General features: G+C 35.9%; 1 protein-coding gene across 3 annotated transcripts in view; it reads right to left on the bottom strand.

The window, feature by feature from the left end:
• Positions 1-7,104, bottom strand: part of Arp5 (Actin-related protein 5) — a 172,185-nt gene extending 165,081 nt beyond the window's left edge. For 2 of the 3 annotated variants that reach the window (XM_090404574.1, XM_090404575.1), the window contains exons 1-2: positions 6,897-7,104; positions 618-731 (exon numbers count right to left, since the gene is read on the bottom strand). In XM_090404574.1, the coding sequence (XP_090260700.1) occupies positions 618-731; positions 6,897-6,930 (148 nt within the window). In that variant the 5' untranslated portion in view covers positions 6,931-7,104. The remainder of the gene's footprint in view (positions 1-617; positions 732-6,896) is intronic. The other variant, XM_090404576.1, reaches the window with a different exon arrangement.
• Between the last annotated feature and the right edge of the window lie 14,772 nt (positions 7,105-21,876).

The raw sequence follows: 21,876 nt of genomic DNA, 5'->3' as shown, positions 1-21,876 counted from the left end.
ATATCATTCTTTATTCTATATAAGAAAAATTATTTCATTAAAAAATAAAAAAAGCAAACTTTGTATTTGTTTTTTATGCTCTCTTATAGCTTGTTACTTATTTATATATGTTCTATATATTTTAAGGAAATAACAGATAATTCTGCTATATTTAATTACAAAAGTAGAAGGTATAAACATTTATTGAATATTTAGAAATGTGATAACTTTTTGTATGCAAATCTGATGTCAAAATTTTATACAAAGTTGAATTGGGCAGAATGGGTCTGTGATGTGTTGTAATTGAAATATAAGGTTTGTCCATAATAGGAATTATGGCACTCTGAGACATGTGGACATCCAGATCTTGGTTCATTATTAATGATGTTCTTTTGAATTTATTGAACAATTAACATTTTGCCTTGTCTGTAAGACCTGGCTTATGAAATTCTTTCAAACCTCTCTCTATTTTCATCATATTTCTTTTCCTGAATATGCAATGTTTTCACAATTACACATTCTTACACATTTACTATCACAAGGTTCTACAATAAACATAAAAATGTTATTTCACTGAAAAATATACAGATCCTCTGGATATTATTTTATTTATATTTTTAAAGTTACATATATGTTACCATTATCAATGATTATGGGAACTTTTGACTGCTGTAAACTTTCCGTGTACTGAAAATATTTATCTGCAGTTATCTTTATCTCTGGAAGTGGAAAAATATTTTCATTCTGCTGATCTGAAAAAATAAAAAAGGAAATGTATTTAATATGCTTTTTTTTTAAAAAAAAAAACTTGTGAAAAGCATAGAATATAAATCAGATGAATTTTTTTCCTATTATGAAACTAACTGACTGACTGTAAGTCAAAATACACTCTTTTTAGAGCAATTTATGGTGAAAATGACTGCTCAATATTAAAAAAATGCTAACAAGTTTTCCATGTGCCACTATTGTTCTCTGCCTTATTATAATGTAAAATATTAACAAAACCAATAATGAAATTTTATATTCCATTTAATATACTACTCAGTGAAGTGGGGAAAAAAAATTTCTACAACTAGTGGCTAATTAAGTTTATCTGGGATCTCAAGATATAGATGCTAATAAATGCCATAAAGGTGTTTTGGGGCACTCTTCATTGTTTGTAATGATATAAAGAAAATTATAATATAGTAAATCTAATTTAATTGACAATATTATCATTAAAAAAAAGCCTCAGAAATTCACTTTACAAATTTATTCACTTTCCACCTTTTATGAGGGTTGTTCTTTAACCCCGCAACCGGCCACAACGTCTATAGACATTGAGATAAATCTGGAAGCTCTAAAACCCATTGAATAACATGGATAAGAAGTGCAATTTGGTGTCACTATTTCATCCACACTGGCCGGTAGGGAGGTTAAGTCAAAACAGTCATCTTTCCAGATAGAGACCCTAGACAATGCACCTATTGTCCAATTCAGTATACTCTACAATTATGGTATATCTCATATCCAGACTAATAATGAAAATATAGAGACATACACCATTTAATTAAAAAAATATATATAGAGAGATATAAAGTACAGACATTGTAAATATTTAAAATGGAACAATTTGGAAATTTTTAGCCATGTTTCACTACCACACCAGTATCTGTGGTGTGGTAGTGAGGATTTTACAGAAGTTGAAAAGAACTCACATACAGAAATGGGTAGACAAACAACCTATGCTCTGCAAGGAACAGCATGGGCTTACTAAAGGAAGGTCACATTTTAGCAGTATGCTCATATTTTATAACAATTTTACTGCTGAGTTGGATAAAGGGAATGGATACACTATATAATGTTGGATTTTGCTAAGGCATTTGATAGGATACCACATGAAAGGCTGTTGCTTAAACTGGAGAATATAGGATTGGAATATAAACTCTTGACTTGGTCGGTGGATAGTTGACAGAGAGATATCAAAAGGTGGTATATGGTGGGTGTGAATCTGCCAGATTTAAGGTGACCCGTCGTGTATGTTAGGGTTCAGACTTTGGGCAATGGTTGTTCAATCTATACTTTAATGATATTAGGAATGGTTTAACAGGAGATGTGCAACTGTGAGAAGATAGAAGGAGCAATCAAGGATGCTGTTGATGAGCACTTACAAAATGATTTGAATAGGCTGGAAATTTGAGCAAATGAAAATAGCTTCAGTTTAATGTGAGTAAGTGTAAAGTTATGCACTTTGACATGATGAGATTTCCAGTGGCATATTATATTAACGGGGTTATGCTACAAAAAACTGATGAGGCTAGGGATCTCAGCATAATGGTGAATAGAAATTTGAAGTTTAACGATTATATAACAAAAGTTGCAAATACAACTCAGAGGATAATTGCAATGATGAAGTGAACCTCGTCATGTAAGGATATGGAAGTCATTTTGCCTTTTTATAAGGCCTTGATAAGACCATACCTGGATTACTGTTCACAGGTTTGGTCTCCCAGGTTCCATGGGGATAAAAAAGCTGTGGAAAGGGTACAAAGGAGGGTTACAAAAATTATATCTAGATTATGGGATTTACATTATGAGGGCAGTTTGCAATTATGGGGATTACAGACTCTGGTTAACAGGAGAAAGAGGGGTGATATGACAGAGGTCTATAAACTTTTGAATAAGTGTTATAGAATATCATCTGATGAAATTTTCATCATACAGAAGGTGGGGAGAGAACACAGGGACATCCATGGAAGTTAAGTTTGTCAAGAAAGGGGGGAAAGCTAGGTTTTTCTCTCACAGAGCAGTGAATGAGTGGAATAGTTTGCCTTTATGGGTAGTGAGTGCATGTAGTGTGAATGAATTTAAGAGAAGGTACGACTGCTGGTTTGGGTGATTTATAGCCTCCCTCGATGAGTCCTTGACTTTCTGGAGGTCTCAGATAATAAAATAATAATCTTCAGTGCAAACTAAACTCTAATGGTTATAAGCAAGCAGAATATAGCAAATTAAAAAAAAATTGGAAAAGATGCATGCCTGTGTGCTACAAAGAATGAGAGGTTGCTCAATCTGTATTAATATGGTAGACCAAAAGAATAAATCAATTAATTATTGAATTAAAACAAACTGAAATCAAGTTAATTGCACAAGTGAACTGTAAACTCAAATATGCAACTATTATTGGGGAAGGGGGATGAAATAGTTTGAAAACAAGAAAAATCAAAATCTGAGACTGTGAAATGTTCTTCCCCTTAAGGGAATTTAGTAAGGAATATATGTAGTGTTTGTTCCAGATTTACAGAACAAAACAACTAAGGACATGAAACCAGTGCATTATCTCTGTAAATTTTGTGTGTTCTTCTGGCCAGTTTGTCTGTTTCATGTATTGAAAAATCTGAGTTTCCAGAAAGAAAAACCCTGCAACCTCCATATGAGAACAGCTAACTCACCTTAAATTAAAAAGATCTGATAAATGTACATAGTACATTTATCAGATCTTAAGAAAGATGCACTATATAGTGAAACTGGGTGGAAAGAGATATATATATTCAGAACTTTGTGGCCAATGGACTCGAGAAGTTAATTAATCCAGGAGGTAAATCATACTGAAGCTCTTAGCAAATGAACTTAACAGGTGACTTGAGAGAATACAGAGAAAGATGTAAGAAAGCTAAGTATGTGTAAAAATTGCTAAATAATATTATCATTTTCCTCTTACTTCTTTATTCATGATCTTCTTATTTTTATTAAACATTTGGTCTCTATCTCTATATTGTAAGCTGTCTTTCTATTTATGCTATGAGGTGATCCCACATTTCTCTATCCTTTTCCCTATATGCCTTTTTTTGGTATTGCTCTTTTGTATTTATAAAACTATTTATCCATGTTCATGCTATTGTTGTTTTCTTCTGTCTTTGATTATTGTTTCAGTATTCTGAAATTATCTTGGTTTCATTCCTCATTGTTTCCTCTTGCACTGACTTTTTTTCTGTTTCAAAACATTCTGTTTCTGCACTTATTAATATGATTTTTAAATTATATATCTTCACATTATTTTATTTGATTTAGCTTTTCATTTATTCTTCAAACACAGATAATTAGGATTTTTGTCACCTAAAACTGAATTCTAAAAGACTTCTAGAGATTTGTATTCTAACAGATTAGAATCAGAATTAAAAGATTTCTGATTCTATTTCTGCTCTTCTGAATACTCTGCTGTCTATTATCATGTTAGCTGTTTTTCCTATTATTATATAGTCCATTATACTTTGAAGAAGATGTAGAGTACAAAATCAGTGGATATATCTTGGAAGAGATAGAGGAGAAGAGAGATCTTGGAATAATCGTGGACAAGGACCTAAAATTTTGGGCATGTTGCTAAAATTGTGAGGGGAGCACATCAGATAATGGAAATGATGTGGAGGGCACTGACTTGTAGAAGTAAGGATGTTATGATCTCCTTGCATAAGGCTTTGTTCAGACCACATACGGATTATTGCACACAGATTTGGTCATCTAGCTTTCAAAAAGATGTATTGGAAAAGGTCCAGAGAAGAATGACTAAGATGGTTTCTAGTCTCTGGAATGCTGAGTATGAAGACAGATTGAGAAAATTCAATTTGCAGAAATTGGTGGATAAGAGGAGAGGGGATATGATCGAGACATATAAGCTTTCAAAAGGTTATTACCAGATTAATGTTGGGGAGGTTTTGCATACAATGAGTGAAGACGGGGAGAGAATTCTCCCTATCTTCACCCACTGTAAGCAAAGAATATATGTATGCATTGTATGCATAAAGAGGCCATTCCTGGAAGATGTATAAGGAAAGTGTGAGCATGGGGATGAGGAGCAGGTTTTTTGCATGGAGAGTGGCGAGTGATTGGAATGCATTGCTGGGGTGTGGTAAGCACAGAGTCAGTGAGCATATTTAAGATGTGGTATGATAAACTGTGTGTGTAACATGGGGAACCTTCCATGATGAGTCTTTTACTCCATGGAAGTTTTTTATAATAAAAATAATACTTTTCAGGTTTTTTGTTTCCCAGGCAACTTTATATTCAGAATAGCAAGTAATTTTTAAGTCATAATATAGACATAAGTCTTTAGAGAAAGAGAGAAAATCCGAGAAAAAAAAGTGTATATCTATCTATCTATCTATAACGGATCTGTGTCTATTCTGTGATGTTTCAGTACCTAGGAACACACATATCTGACCTGTCCCGCAAACAAAATGATAATCACCTATGCCCTGAATACAGCCTCGAACACCTGTAACTAGCACACAGCCAAGAAGACTACTGGAATTTAGTCCACACAGAAGAAAACAGACACAGAACATGCAATTTCCTCTTCATCTGCGCTAAGGCCGTCATCTACAGCTTCTACCTAAAACAGACAAGAAGTAACCAGCACCCATCCATCACTGAAACTGCACAAACCCTCATGTATATCCTCCGTCGGAAACTAAAAAGCCGGCTGATATTGGAACTTGAGCACTTCAAAGAAACAAGAACTGTCGCGAAATTCATAGAGGCGTGGAATCCGACTGGTACCCTCTTCTGGATTGACAACGACAATGTGCTTCATCTGAAAGATAACTCAGACTGAAACTGAACTGTAAACTTTGATTCATTTGTTGCATTCTGTATTGTACACCCGAAAGGAAAATGTTTCTTGCTCTGAAATATATATACTTAAAAACTTATAATATATAATATGTAAATGGTCCTTGTTGCCTATCGTGTAATGTTTATTTTAACAAGTTAAATAATAAATATATATATATATATATATATACAGGGTGTTCGGGATAAATTTGACATATTTATAATTAATTATATTTTTCTGTAAGTTACATGTATTAACACACACTTCTCTTCATTTAAAAGTTTGGACCCTTCTTCATTCATATACAAGATGTCAGAAAGGATGGATAGCTGGAACCCACCTGAATCATGGAAGAGAATAACTTGTATCATGATGATTCGTGCCCGCCATCAAAATAAGGATATTACGACTGCTTCCCAATGCTCCCTGAATACAGTAAAAACAATCAGGCATGAACTAGAGACTTGCAATGGTGACTACGAGGATGTAGCAAGAAGAAAGATCCCTAGCAGACGATCTGATTGCGTTCGTACAGCAGAATTCCTCGCAAATCTGCAGGAACAGGTGTTGAAGAACCCTGGCATTGGAATTCGGGCTTTGTTCGTGGAGTTGCTAACTGTAGTCAAGCCCTGGATAACAAGGGTAGCCAATGGTAGGCCGTATGTATGGCAGCAGGATTCGGCCCCTTGCCACACCTCTGGGAAAAGTCAAAAATGGTTGTCTGAAAATTTCTACGACTTCACCAGTCCAAATGTTTGGCCTCCAAACTCCCCAGACCTTAACCCCATGGATTATTTTGTATGGGGCGCAGTTGAAAAAGACACCAATCGCACTTCCAGTAATACAAAAGCCCAGTTAATGGATAAAATTAAAAGTTTTTGCGGCCCTTCCCAGGGAGACTGTAGCATCAGCTTGTTCGAGGTTCCGAAGCAGAATTGAAGCTGTGATCGATGCTAATGGTGGTTATTTTGAGTAAATCTTGTTGATAGTATTGTAATTAACTCTGCCTGTAATGTTTTTTTGTCAATTCATTAAATTTAATAGATACAAAGAAGATTTTCTTTTTCCTTACGATACTGTCAAATTTATCCCGAACACCCTGTATATATACACTTACTTCTGCATGTTTTATGCAAGCTCCTTTCCTCAAGTCAATGCATAGTAAATAATGTCCGAAGTACGCTATCCACTCAGCCAACCACGCACATGGACTAATTAATAATTATTAAATAACTGTAACTACAAAAATTATAAACAGAGATTAACAAACTAAAATAATATATAATAACTAAATAAATTAAAAGTGAAGAGAACAATTCGTGATTACACATGATAGAAATACCTGGAGGACATTCCTTCATCGTTGGTTTCAATAACCAGAATTCAATTTCGAAGCGAAAATCATAGAGGAGAAACCTGCACTAATTTATAATTTTAATTTAAAAATACTATATGTAAGAAAAGATCCCAGTAAACATATTTTATTTCACGAATACACATTTTCAAGTGCAACTGCCAATCACTTCGTAAACTAAAATAATATGTAAACACTTCCTCATGTTCATTTGTTGTTTAAAACTAACGCCACCTAGCCTCCACGTTAGACCAGAATATTGCTATTTAAATATCGTACAATCAGTTTAGCGGGTTTCGATTCTTTTTTCTTTGACTTCTGGAAAGCTCCTTTCCAGAAGTCAAGGCATAGTAAAAAATGTCCAAAGTACCCTATCCGCTCAGCCAACCACGTGGACTAATTAATAATTATTGAATAACTGCAACTCCAAAAATTATAAACAGAGATTAACAAACTGAAATAATATATAATAATAATAATAATAAAAAATAATAAAAACTAATAACAAATTAAAAGCGAAGAAGAAAAAAAAAAAAAAAAATCAGCTAACTCCTTTTTATTCCCGTATATACGGGAGTAGGCGAGGCCATTTAGCCCTATCTAACTTTTGGAGACTGAGTGGGCAGTTCAATCTCCACTGGTACCCAATCAGAGACAGATCGCCCAAGGCTATCACTAATTAAGCGGTACGCAGTGAAGAGAGGCGGCTCAAATGTGCCGCCATCTCGTGGTCTCTAACCCTAACACAATATATTTAATGTCTGAAATAATGTGGGTTCTACGGTCGATTTTCTTGAGTTTACAGGACGAAAAACCCGAGTTTCCGGGAGGAAAAACCTGCTTGCCCGTGCCAGAGATCGACTAACTCGGGAACCGGTCGAAAAAAGGCTTAGAAAAATTTCCTCTAGTCGCCGACTAGACTCGAAACCAAGACTTCCTTCGTGAGGCCTAGCGCGGTGGTGTGCAAACGCCACATCCACTGAGCTACACAGGCTCTGAGGAAGCGAAGAGGAAGAATTCGTTAATACACAAGATAGAAATACCTAGAGGACATTCCTTCATCGTTGGTTTCAATAACCAGAATTCAATTTTGAAGCGAAAATCATAGAGGCGAAACATATGGACCAAAAGAATTTCATTTTCTGCAACAAAACATTTACTAAGCTTGAGCTTCAGGAGTTAAGTAATAAATCAACAGCACCAGTAACAGCAAATCATCGGGAGTTAGATGTATATTATGTTAGATCTAACTTTGAAATTCAACTCAGTAAGCATCAAGTGGCGACATACCTCAGAATGTTTTCAGAGAAATACAGTGTAAAATGAAATCGGGGATATTAGAACATATGAACTCTATAAATCACCGTATAACACAACAAGCATTAAAACCTTACATAAATATAAAATGATTCCTCTCAGGTGCAAATGCTGTGATAAAACCATCACAACCAACAGTAAAAAGAAACAAATCAGTTCATATACAGCGCCGCTTATATTATTATTATTTATTATTATTATTACGGGCAACTCCAGGGAGTCATTAGACTCATCGAGGGAGGCCCCAAATCATATTCATCACAACTATTCGACATTCATACAGTATCTATCATACCTCGCCTTAAACTCATTCACTGTCACAACATCCACCACAGACTCTGGCAGCCCATTCCACTCGTTCACCACTCTAAAAGTAAAGAACCCAGCTTTAACACCTTTACTAACCACACTTTTTCCCAGTTTCCATGGATCTCCCTTAGTCCTCCCACAACCAGCCCTGTTCTCAAAAATATCTTCTGAATTAATTTTATAGAAACACTTCAGTAATTTGAATGTCTTAATCATATCTTCCCTCCTCCGCTTATCAACCAATTTTTGCAACCCACAAATCCTCAACCTGTTCTCATAAGGTTTATTCCACAGATCTCCTATCATCTTGGTCACTCGCCTCTGGAACCTCTCAACCTCCTCCCCATCAAGAAGAAACCTAGGTGACCAAATCTGGTCACCTAGGTTTCACCAATGTAGTAGTCGAGATGGGGTCTTATCAAGGCTCGATACAGAGGAACAATAACCTGCTTGTCTCTTCTTGTCAACGTATTCTTCAGCAACCAAGTGATTTGATGAGCTGATTTGGCCACTTTTGCAATGTGTCCCCTAAACTTCAACTCCTTATCCACCAACACTCCTAAATCTCGTGCCTCATCAATTTCCTGGAGTACAGTTCCACCAATGTAGTAAACTGCTGCCAATCCTTTCACCCCAAAATGTATAACCTTACATTTTGCCACATTAAATTGACATCCATTTTCCTTAGCCCAGACCTCCAATCTATCCAAATCATCTTGCAAAATTTTGACATCATCTGCATTCACTATTGCCCTACCCAACTTTGCATCATCCACAAACAAATGAACTGTTCCTCTCAGATCCTTTCCTATATCATTAATGAACAAATTAAACAGCAGTGGTCCAAGAACAGAACCCTGTGGCACACCACTAGTCACAGGCCGTCTTTTGGACTCTACTCCTGAGTAAACTACTCTCTGGTATCTCTCCATCAAACACCCTCCTATCCATCTCACCAACCCTATATCCATCCCCATATGCTGCAATTTACTGATTAGAATTCCATGTGGTATCCTGTCAAAGGCCTTAGCAAGGTCCAGTAGAATCACTGTAAACCTATTACCCTTATCCAGTTCAGCCGTCACTGTTATAATACGTGAGCAAGTTACTGAGGCATGACCTTCCCTTTACAAAACCATGCTGTTCCCGATACAGTATCCCATTTTCATCTATCCAATCTTGTATTTCCTCTTGACTATTTTCTCCAAGACCTTGATAATGATTCCTGTTATGCTGTTTGGTCGGTAATTTTCAACAGCAATCTTGGAACCACCTTTATGCAGCAGAACTATTTTCTACTCTTTCCACCCCCTTGGGACTGATCCAGACCTGAGGCTCAAATTAAACAATATCACAATGAAGCTTGGTTGCACACCACAAGAGCAATAACCGATGATAAAGCAATTTGCACCATAGAATCCGATTGGAACAAAGAGTCAACAAACTTCGACCTGATCTGAGCAAATTATAGTCTTAAAGAAGGTCAAACTTCTAATTCATATAATTTCGACAACAAAACAATTTTTTGAAGTCACCAAAGAGGTAAGGCAAAGAATTATTGCTACTGCACAGAAAATTGAAAGACATGAAGCAAGAATCACTATCTTCTTTCAGTCTCTCCAGAGACAAATGCAAACACTCATTCAACAGAAAAAGAAGAAAAACTCGAATTTCAGAAGTCAATCTGGAATAATCCTATTGAATACAATAAAGAAAGGATTTGATTGATAGTATTTAGCCTTACGACTGTCTGGGGGTAGCTATATATGCCACCATCTAGGGAAATGATTATGAACAAGGTGGTTTCCCGTTGTCCTCCTCACCATACTATATCCTATAACTAGCCTGTGTTTACAGGGCCGGTTTGCCTGCTTGTGGAATGAAAAACCCCAGGTAAACTGGTGGAAAAACCCTGCTGTCCACGCCCAAGACTGGCTAACTTGGCTTTGACCAAGAACGATCCTTGAGGTCCTCACGTCGTCGACGGGAATCGAACCTAGGACACTCGTTCCCCAGGCATATGGTTGTGAAGTGCATAGACACCAGGCTAACCCTGCGGACTATCTCGTGAATTAAGGAAATAGAATCAGAAATGAAAAAAAGCTAGAAAATGAAAAAACTGGAGTGCACCTAGCAAAGGCGAACTACGTGGATTTTGGTTGAAGCATCTAACCAGTCTACATGGCTGAAAGGCAGAACAATTTAATTATTTCTTGCACTTGGGCTCAGTGGAAGACTGGATGATATCTCGTTGCACCTTCCTCTTCATGAAAGATAAGGTTACGGACACAACTAACTATCGTCCAATAACATGCCTACCAACTATGCTTTAGCTTTTCACTCCAGTTATAGCAAATTCAATATACTATTACTTATCACATAATCAGATTTATCCGATTGAACAAAAATGTAATTTTCAAAAATCTAGAGAAGGAAGAAACCAGATCCTTATTGATAAAATGATTCTCAGAAATCAAAAAGACGAAAAACTAACTTAACATGGCATGGGCAGACTATAAGAGAGCATTTAATTTCCTCCCACACTCCTGAATCCTAAAATCACTACAAATATTCGGAATTAGAAAAAACATATGTTCATTTCTGGCTGCTGCTCTGCAATCATGGAAAACAACTTGAATAGTCAATGATGAACGATTCTGACATATTAGCATTAAACATAGAATTTTTCAAGGTGATTTCTTGTCACCATTACTCTTCAACATTGCTTCGATATCTTTGTCTATGATTTCGAAGAAAAAAAAAACTTGGATATGAAATTCCAAAATATAATATTGAAATTTCTCATCTGCTGTATATAGATGACTTCAAGTTATATGGAAAATCGGCAGAGAAAGTAGACTTTTTACTGAACGCAGTTCGTATTTTCAGTCAAGACATCAAAATGGAATTCAGTTGAGATAAATGCGCAATTTTATCTATAAAATGAAGAAAAACTAACGATACTAACAATTTTAAGTTTGATCAGAAGAAATATATAAGAATATTAGAAGCAAGTGATATTCTCTACTTGAAAGTTAAACAACAGCAGATGCAGGATATACTAAAAGAGTCAGAAATATTCTGATAACTAAACTTAATGGTATTAAACACAATTAGAGCAATGAACTCTTGGGCTATATATATAGGAATAAATAGGGTAGGAGTTAAATGGATGCGCAACCTTATCATGCAAGAGGTCCATAAGAAAGAAGATTATGTGGAAAGAATACCGTGAATGTAAGAGTGAGATGAGTTATGAAATATATAAAGCGCAGTCCAGAAAAGTAATTATACAGAAATTATACGATATTATACAGAAAGCTAAATCGGAGAGGGAAAATAAATTAGCCATGCAGGCTAAAGGTAATCCAAACGAATTTTATCGTTATGCCGCAAGTAAAAGAAAGAATGAAGGTGGAAGAATAACTTTACTGAATGCAGATGATACTCTAGTGTATGAAGGTAATGGGCTTGTTCAATTAATGAGTGCTTACTTTGCTAAGATAGATCAAGCAGGTGTATGTAACATGGTGCACAATGATACTGCTACATTGGATGAAGAGTTAGAGATTCATGAAAATGAAGTTGAAGAGCTACTGTTGCAGAACCTAGATAAGAAATTGGGAATAGGGACCGATGAAATATCAGCACGCATGCTAGTGGATGTTCAGCGGAGTAAACTAATGCTGCTCCCATGCTCTGCAAGGAGCAGCATGAGTTTACTAAAGGAAGGTCATGTTTTAGCAATTTGTTCATATTTTATATCAAGGTTATGGCCGAGTTGAATAAAGGGAATGGATACCATTTTTTAGGATACCACAAGAAAGGCTGTTGCATAAACATGGAGAACATGGGATGGGCATATAAACTCAGGACTTGGATAAGTGGATGAGATGGTTGAGAGACAGATATTAAAAAGTTATATATGGTGGGTGTGAATCTTCCAGATTTAATGACCAGTGGTGTAACTCAGAGTTCAATCCTTGGGAGATGGTTATTCAATCCGTACATTAATGACATTAACGGTATGACATTATTAATGACATTAATCTATACATTAATGACATTAATTACTGGTATCCATCACTTACAGAATGATTTAAATAGACTTGTAAATTTGGGCAAAGGAAAATGGCTTTCATTTAATGTTAGTAGGTGTGAAGTTATGCACTTTAGCATGATGAAATTTCCAGTGGCGTATCATATTAGCGGGGTCATGCTACAAAAGCTGATGTGGCTAGAGATCTTGACATAACGGTGAGTAGGAATTTGCAGTTCAAGGATTAGGAATATGGAGGTTTAAGGATATGGAAGTCAATTTGTCTCTTTATAAGGCCTGTATAAGACCGCACCCGGACTCTTGTGCACAGATTTTGTCTCCCAGGTTCCAAGGGGATGAAGAAACTGTGGAAAAAATGAAAAGAAGAGTTATAACTATTATTGAAAAGATTGACTTTAATTTGGGTTTATATAGGTCAAATTTAATTTAAACTAAGTAAGAAAACACCGACAAGTTTTGCCAACTTAGCTGTTTGGCTAATTCACATTCAGGGTAAAAATAGATGTGTAAAACAACTTAAACACTAAAACTGTTCACTAAAACTATTAATGAAGGAAGAACCGAATACAATTTTGTATTTTTTACAAAAAACAGAAGAACGCATACATCACAAGCATGGAGAGTGTATGATATCAATTGTTCTTATGTAGGAACGTTCTGTAATTAGCAGCAAGATTTAATTCTGGCATGCTTAAAGATTTTATGAGGGTCTTCCAAATATCAGGCAGATTTAATCCTTGGTTTCTATTTAAGTTGTGTTTAGAAAGAATCACTGTTATGGCTTCTTTTATGATTCGGGAGCAGAAATCTTCCACTAAGTAGGGCATGGAGCTTTTGTCTCATTCTATGGTATGGTTTGTCCTAGAGAAATGAAATGCTAACCCCGAGTTGTCTTCTCTGTTATTGTTTACATCTCCTACGTGTTCCTTTTTTCTGATTTCAAAACTTCTAGAGGTCTGACCAATATTATTTAATCCGCACAAACAGGGGGACTTCTTAAGAATTGGCAGATGGGCTTTGAACGTTTAAAAGCCATTCGTATTCCATGTAGCTTGAGGAGTGTAGCAATCTTATTGAAAACTGTCCCATATACGGAATCACGATAGTTAGTGGATTTATAATGTATTTCTTCAGGCTGTCGTTGTGGGGGGTCACAGAAAAGTATCTTGTTGATCAATTTTCTTGGGTAACCATTGTTTATAAGGTTTTTTTGATATCAGGGATAGTTCATCTTTGAAGTATTTATCTTCTGTACTGATGAGAGATGCTGTATATTTTAGCATGTGTATGATGCTTAGTTTCTGAGAAATGTGGTGTGAAAAAATGAAGTGCAAGTATCGACCTGTGTTGGTTGGTTTGCAATAGACCGTAAGGCTGATGCATCCATCCATTTGTTTCTTAATTAAAGTGTCCCGAAATGATAATTGTTTTTATTTCTCAAGTTCTAAGGTGAATTTAATTTTGTGATGGAAGGAGTTGATTTTGCTAAGAAAATCAAACAGATCTTTTTCTTTGTTTTTCCATACAATAAAAATGTCATCCACATATCTCCACCTCACTGTGGGTTTAGGGTCTAGTGGAGATAAAATTTCACTTTCAAGTTTCTCCATAAAGAGCTCCACAAACGGGGTGAAAGAGGGTTGCCCATTGCAAGGCCTGTTAATTGTTGGTAAATCGTTTTATTCCATAGGATAAAATTAGATTTTTAAGCATTGATGGAAAAGAGAAGAAGCATTGTCTTGAGGGAAGAGGTTTCTCAAAATGCTGATTACTTTATCTACTGGAATATTTGTAAATAATCATGAAACATCCAGGCTTGGAAGAAGGTCTGTATTTGAGATCGAAATGTTACTTAATTTTTCAACGAAATGTTGTGAATTGAAGTCAATCTCTCCAATAGTTCTTTTGGTCAAAAATAACTTATCATTATAAATATTATATTGGCATTACGGGATTTAGATGATGAAGTTGGTAGGTTGTGGATTACAGACTCTTGTTACACGAGAAAGCGGGATAAATGGTAGTTGTCTATAAACTTCTGATATAAGGTGAAATTTTTTGTTGTATAGAAGGTGGGAGAGAGAACGCATGGCATCTTTAGATTAAGTTAAGTTCGTTCGCAGTTAAGAAAGAGGTAAGAGGTAGCTTTTTCTCTCATTAAATTTGAGTTAGCGGGTTTCATACGGTCAGAGGATTTTTTCAACCGGAAACTTGGGTTTTTCATCCCTCAGAACATGCAAACTTACCCCATATCACACGGATTTACAGCCATGAATACTTATGACAATATGTAGAAGAGACAGGGTCCTCATCACATGTCGTTATGCTCGTAGTCAACCATGAGTCACATCGTGTTAGTCAACCTCCGAGATAGGATACGGCACACACATAAATGAGAATGGAGATGATAGATGGTTTGGTGATGTATAGCATCCCTCGATTAGTCCTTGACTCCCTGGAGGTCTCAGATAATAATACTAAGAATAATTAAAATGATGTTGTGCATCTTTTGAGGCAACACCCTGTCTAAAACCGTCATATGAGCGAATGCAGTGTGGTATATATGAACACTGGTCATAATTGAAAATCGTCATGTGAGCAGATCATCGCATTATGAAATGCCGTTAGGCGGGCCCTTCCTGTATTGTGGTTTTCTGTAACCTTAGGGTGTCATATGATGTGGGTATGCCTATAGTTGTTTTTCTGCTTATATCTTTTAGTATTAATAGTAACAATCCTGTACTTTAAGTAACAATCCTGTACGCTTTTTCATAAATAAAATGCTTCGAGTTTATGCCACCTTTTCGTCGTATTAGAATTTTAATATCAATCTCAAAAATATATTACAGCTTACGTTATTATGTCTGAAATAAATCTTATCTTCTCTTCCGCTCGTGGCGGGTTAAGTTCCTCAAAGACGAATTTTTGCCATTTCTTTCTGTCTGCTGTCTTTTTATGAATGCTTTTTTTATGTTGTCAATCCATTTATTTATTGGTTTTCCTTTGCTGGGCTGTCATTCATTTCTACCATTTAATAATATGTTTGGTAGTCTTTCTGCGTTCATTCTTGAAACATGTCCAAACCAGCTTAGTTAGCTCTTTTTTAGTGCTGTAATTATTGTTTCTTTAAAGTTAAGTTCTTCTCTGACTTTTTTTATTTGATTTTCTTTCTGTCCAGTTTGTTCTATTGATTTTTCTTAGGCATTTCATTTCAAAAGCATTGAGTTTATCAGTTTCTTTTTTTCTTAAGATCCAGCATTTTGTGTCATAGAGTACTGTGGAAATTATGATTGTTTTATATATCTTTAATTTCGGTTCTTTACTTAATCTTTTATTGTTCCCTATTTTTTGTAGTCTACCTATTGTTAGCCATCCATTATTGATTCTGTGTTTGATAGTTTCGAAATAGACTAGTTCTGAAATAAATAAATAAAAAAAATAAAATAAACCTGCTAAATCCTTTTATTACAGAAAGAAAATAGTGAGGCCATTTAGCCCTAACTTTTGAAACTTGTAGGAGAGAAGTAGATAATCTCCACTCAGCCAATCACACATAGTTGGCCCAAACTATCTGTGATCGCTATTAATGATTTCAACTGCCATCGGAGGAAGAGAATATAGCAAACAATTGCTGCCATCTCATGATCCATAACCCTAACACTATATACCATTGTTTGAGGTCTAATATCGATGCGCAAAAAATTACCGTAATTTGTAGATTTCAATATATTCCTTAGAAACATGGTTCTGTGAGTCTGACTGCTAGCACTAAAGACAGTAAATGGTGCCAAGTCTGAAAGTCTAAATTATCAGTAAGCCAAGCCGCGATTAACCGACGATTAGCTTAATTAGGCTGAGTGTAACATTAATGTTGTGACGATTTTATCGAACTAGATTGTTCGATAAAACTTAGCGTCATTAATGTTACGCTAAGCTTAATTAAGGTGATCGTCGGTTAATCACGGCTTGATTATTAAAATGAAGCTTTGTTTATGATAAACATATGAAAATGTACTAAAGAGAATTGAGTCGATTCTAAATGTTAGAATTTATTTTAATCTCAGTCACAATTTTATGTATTTTCTGGCACCATAATGAGAACATTCCTGTCTAAAAAGATGGCAGTCCACAAATAAATTTCAGTTTTTAAAAAAATTAATAAGACCAAAATAATCCTATTCACTGTTCACATCACATCCTTCGTCATTTGATTCTGGAACTTCCAGTTGCGATAAAAAGTTTGTCTTCAAGTTCTGCTCGATAGCCTCTTCTAAATCCTCCTGTGAAGAAATATCCCCTTCATATCCGTCGTCATTGAATTCATGACTTTCATTTTCTGGCGAAATATATCCCTCATTGCTAAATTCTTGAACTTCGTTTAGTAATGAACACTTGTCTTCTATTGCTTCTGTATTTGAGAGCTCACTTTCTTTATTCACACCAATATCGCTTTGAGAGTCATCTAAAATATTCGTAATAAATAAATAAATAAATAAATAAATAAAGGTGAAGATTGAAAATATCTGTAATAACTATAGCAAATGCAGAGATAAAGAAGAGACAGTGGACCATCAAATTAGCTTTTGGAGCAAGATTGCCCATATACAGACGATAAACAAAAAGGTATGATCAGATAGTAAAAGCTGTACACTGAAGCTTGTGTAGGAAATATGGTTTCTCAACTTGCAAAATCCCTGGGAATCACATAGTTGAAACAGTTATTGAAAATGAAAATATGGAGATATTATGAGACTTTAAAATTCAGACATCTTGAACCATCTGTTCACATCAGTCATTTGAAGAGTCAAATGACACATCGAACAACAACACCAATATCTGCGGTTTACTGATGTGGCAATATAGTAGAATAGAAGGAAAACTGCATGAAAAACTGACCAAGGTCTGGAGATTCAAATTCAACGCCTTTGGAGAGCAAGAAAGCAACAACAACTCCGACTGCCATAAGAGCGTAAGCAGCAATACCAAGAACATTTATGAAACATCTAGAAAAGTTGAGCCACCCAGATATAATACCATCTCAACTCCACAAAAATGCACTTTTAGGACATCTCACATTTTACAACTATATATGGTTGACATATAGCCATTGGATAAAGTCCAAATTGAACTCATTTATCAGTGAAAGATCTTATTATTCTATTTTATGTTTCTTGTTACTTTTTGATTGTAAACTCTGCTATCTGATATGATAGTATGATTAATTTTATTTACACAGTCTGTATTTCCTTTCCTAAATTCGAAAAGCTGGTTTGAGAGAGAAAAAAGACCATTTTGTCAGCATGAGACCAGCTAACTTACCAATCAAAGGGCATCGAATACCGACTCAGCTACGTAAGGTATTATATTAGGAGATACAAAGAAGCATAAATTCATGTTATACTTAAAATTCATAACTACCTTATAGAAAAAAAAAAAAGAAAAAGGATGAACGATAATCATCTGCACGCTTTGCTGAACAGGACTCTACTAGTAATAAGAAATTAATGAAGAATAGTTACACTGACGTCCGCAGATCAGTGTATATGAATTCAATTCATATACACTCTCTTTTTTTACTCTCTTATTTACATCTGGTCAATTTCCACTCCTGAAAAAAAGATTCATTCTTTCACTCGTCTACGAAATTAAACCTATTCCAGATGTCAGAGAGTAATAGCAGTAGTTTATTGTGATATGGAGATGGATGATTCTACTGGTTTGGAATAAGATCCTTTGTCGTGGTATTCAAGAAAATGAATAACGAATGCTAGAATGGCATTCTGAAAATTCAGTGTTGCCAATGCTGTGGAGATTCCACAGAAAACCAACTTTTACATTAGCATAATAATTGACCATTTCAGCTATCAGCTGATGCCTTTTATTCCTATATAGGGAATAGGCGAGACCATTTTAGCCCTGTCTAACTTTTGGAGATTGAGCAGGCAGCTCGATCTCCACTGGCAGCCCATCAGAGATAGTTGGCCCAAGGCTATCACGTTGACTAGAGGAAATTTTTCTAAGCCTTTTTTGGACTTGTTCCAGAGTTAGTCGATCTCTGGCACGGGCAAGAGGGTTTTTTCCTCCAGAAACTCGGGTTTTTCGTCCTGTAACCTCAATAAAATCGACCGTCGAACCCACACTATTTTCAGGCAATACAAATATTGTGTTAGGGTTAGGGACCACGAGATGGCGGCACTTGTTAGCAGTTTCTTCACTGAATGGCGATTAACTTAGTGATGGCCTAGGGCCAACTATCTCTGATTGGCTGCCAGTGGAGAAGTGCCCACTCAGTCTCCAAAAGCTACTCCCTATACGGGACTAAAAGGCGTTAGCTGATATTTTTATTTTTGATTTGACTATTTCATACTTAGCACTGTAGCAATAACCTTTTAGATACGATATGAACTCTATAAAACATTTTTGGGAAGAATAAGAACTTCAGGGAATTTTACAATGAGAAATTACGATAATTTTGGTAGAGGGATAGTTCGAAATATGTGTCCATTTATATATACGAGGTGTGACAATTTAACAACACTATCCGGAACGGCCGCATAATGTTGCCAGTGGGGTGATTTAGTTGGAGTCACATGAGTAGTCGTGTTTGTAATCTTTTAAATAATAAGTGCGAAAATACCTCAAGCCGACAGAGCCATTTGCTAGTTGGCAATTGCAAAAACAATAGAAATATGTGTGTAAACTTTGGCATAAAAATGTGTGAATCGAAATTTGGAGCAGCGTGTTAACATCAAATTTTGTGCGAAAATCGGCAAAACTTCTACTGAAACGTTGGAGCTGTTGAAAGCGGCATATGGCGTGGATGCTCTGAAAAAGTAAAGTGGTATAAGAGATTCAAAAGTGTGCGAGATGTGAACGACGATCCACAGAAGTGGGCAGACAAAAACAAAAATGACGGACGCAAATGTGAACAAAGTGCGAGATTTGGTACAGTCTGACAGACGATAAGTGTACGATTAATGGCTGATGAATTGTCAGGGTAATTTTAACTGAAGAATTGAATATGCGAAAGATTTCTGCGAAGTTTGTGTCTCGGATCTTGACGGACGAAAAGAAGCATGGGTGGGTTCAAGTTGCGAGTGCTCTTTCTACAAATAAGCACATGTTTCAGAGAGTAATTACGGGTGACGAAACCTGGTGCTTCCAGTACGATCCCGAAACAAAATGCCGGAGCATGCAGTGGAAAATCTCGAGTTTGCCATGTCCGAAAAAAAAGGATGCATGTCACGTTCGCAGTTCAAGATCATGCTGAAGTGTTTCTTTGATCACAAGGGGATAGTCCACTATGAATTCATTGAACAGAGACAAATGATCAACCAACAATGCTATTTAGAGGTGCTGAAAAGATAACGAGATTCTGTTCGGAGAAAAAGAACTGAATTGTGGCCTGACAAGTGGATCCATCACAACAATGCGCCAAGCCATAGTGCGCTCATCGTGAGAAAGTTTCTGTCCAAAAAATCGGTTACTGGATTAGGTCATCCTGCTTATTCCCCCGACGTAGCTCCCTGTGATTTCTGGCTGTTTCCAAACTTAAAGGCTGTACTAAAAGGATGAAGATTTTCTGACATCACTGATATCCAGCATAATGTGATAAAGGAACTCAAGAGTATTCCAGAAAAAGAGTTCTGGGCCTGTTTCCTAAAAATGGGAACACCGTCTAAACCAGTGTATAAATGCACAAGGGGACCACTTCGAAGACGATAGTATCCACTAACGTATGGTTCCGAACGTAGATTTTTGCATTCCGGGAATTAAATTTTCACACTTCGTATTTAGAGAAAGCCTACTCAGGAGAATGGATCTATAATTTCTACAATCACTATGAAGTAGATTCATCATAATTGAAATCTGTATATAATTTTTACAACATAGTGTATATACAGTGATCCTATATGGGAAAACTCAAGCAGCACACACCTGCATGAAGCATCACTCTGGTTAATATTCACATATTCACATTTCACATATTCAGTTATCCAGTGCCAACTCATTCTATCTTCATTAATGTTTCATGAGAACAACACAGCCCCACACAGTAAGAATACATATTCTATGCACGGTACCTAAGTTCGACATTGAGCTAGGATAACTGTTGTGATGAGCCGAAAGCTATGAAGGCTATTGTCCGTTACCTACTGCATTCTAAGTCGGATAGCCTGTCCTATGGGATGCAAAACCTGATTTTCCAGGAAGGAAAACTGCCATTTCCGCATCAGACCGGTACCTCACCTTCAGCTGAAAACAGGAAAGGTTGCCTCGATGGGATTTGAACCCTTTCTTTCAAACAGAAGGGTAAATGTCGCATCCTCGTGACTTAACTAAGAAATGCCTCTTTTTCATGACTGAATCGGGTGTATTTGTTTATAATGGTATATAGCGTTTTAATGCTAGTCTATACTAGTTAGAATTAGTTGTTTAAAGAAAAGAGATTTGCCATTTCATCAAAGAAAAAGTTACCAAAATACGTAATAATATGTATTCATTTCACATATAGCACAAATATTAGCATGACGAAAGAAAAAACTTAGAGACTAACGTAAACATCAGCCTGACTAAAAACCATCTGACTTGTAATATCGTGCATAGGAAGGATGTTAATATTACAAGGGAATCAAACCGAACGTATTTTGATTTGAGGATATAAAAACAAGGAGACATTTACTTATTTGCGTTATGCGGAAGGGATTTTCGACTGAAGCCTCTCTCATACGATACAGGAGAATATTTTATCACGTAAGACAACAAACCTGCCAGAGAATAATCGCAATTGACAGACATAGCAGACTATGCATGGATTTATCATGTCGGAAGTCAACTTACTTTGGACATGACAAGCTATGTATTGAGCCCAACACGTCGAAGGGAAGATGATGATATAATAAATGCTTTATTCTATTGTTATTTCAGAAAAAAAGAGTCATTTTTTTGTAATTTTTTCCTGTTAAATTGGATATTTTTAAAGATATATAGTAACAATATCTAACTTAAGAATAATAGAGACCAGAGACCACGGAGTCAGAGGCTCGTCGACGGAAGCTATATATCACCCATACCACCTGTAATACCTTTTTTGAATTCATTCACGCTACCTGCACTCACAACCTCCAAAGGCAATCCATTCCAGCTACCCACCATTCTATGAAAGAATAAATCTGGCTGTCGCCCCTTACTTGACTACATTCATTCTCAACTTCCATAGATGCCATCTCTTTCTTTTCCCACCCTCCATCAAATTAAAAATCCCAT

This window comes from Typopeltis vanoorti, chromosome 15 (assembly GCF_054136105.1).
Source record: "Typopeltis vanoorti isolate ZY-2024b chromosome 15, IOZ_Tvanoo_1.0, whole genome shotgun sequence".
In the NCBI taxonomy this organism is placed as follows: Eukaryota; Metazoa; Arthropoda; class Arachnida; order Uropygi; family Thelyphonidae; genus Typopeltis; species Typopeltis vanoorti.
The sequence above is the reverse complement of the archived record's forward strand: the minus strand, read 5'-3'. Positions and strand labels throughout refer to the sequence as shown.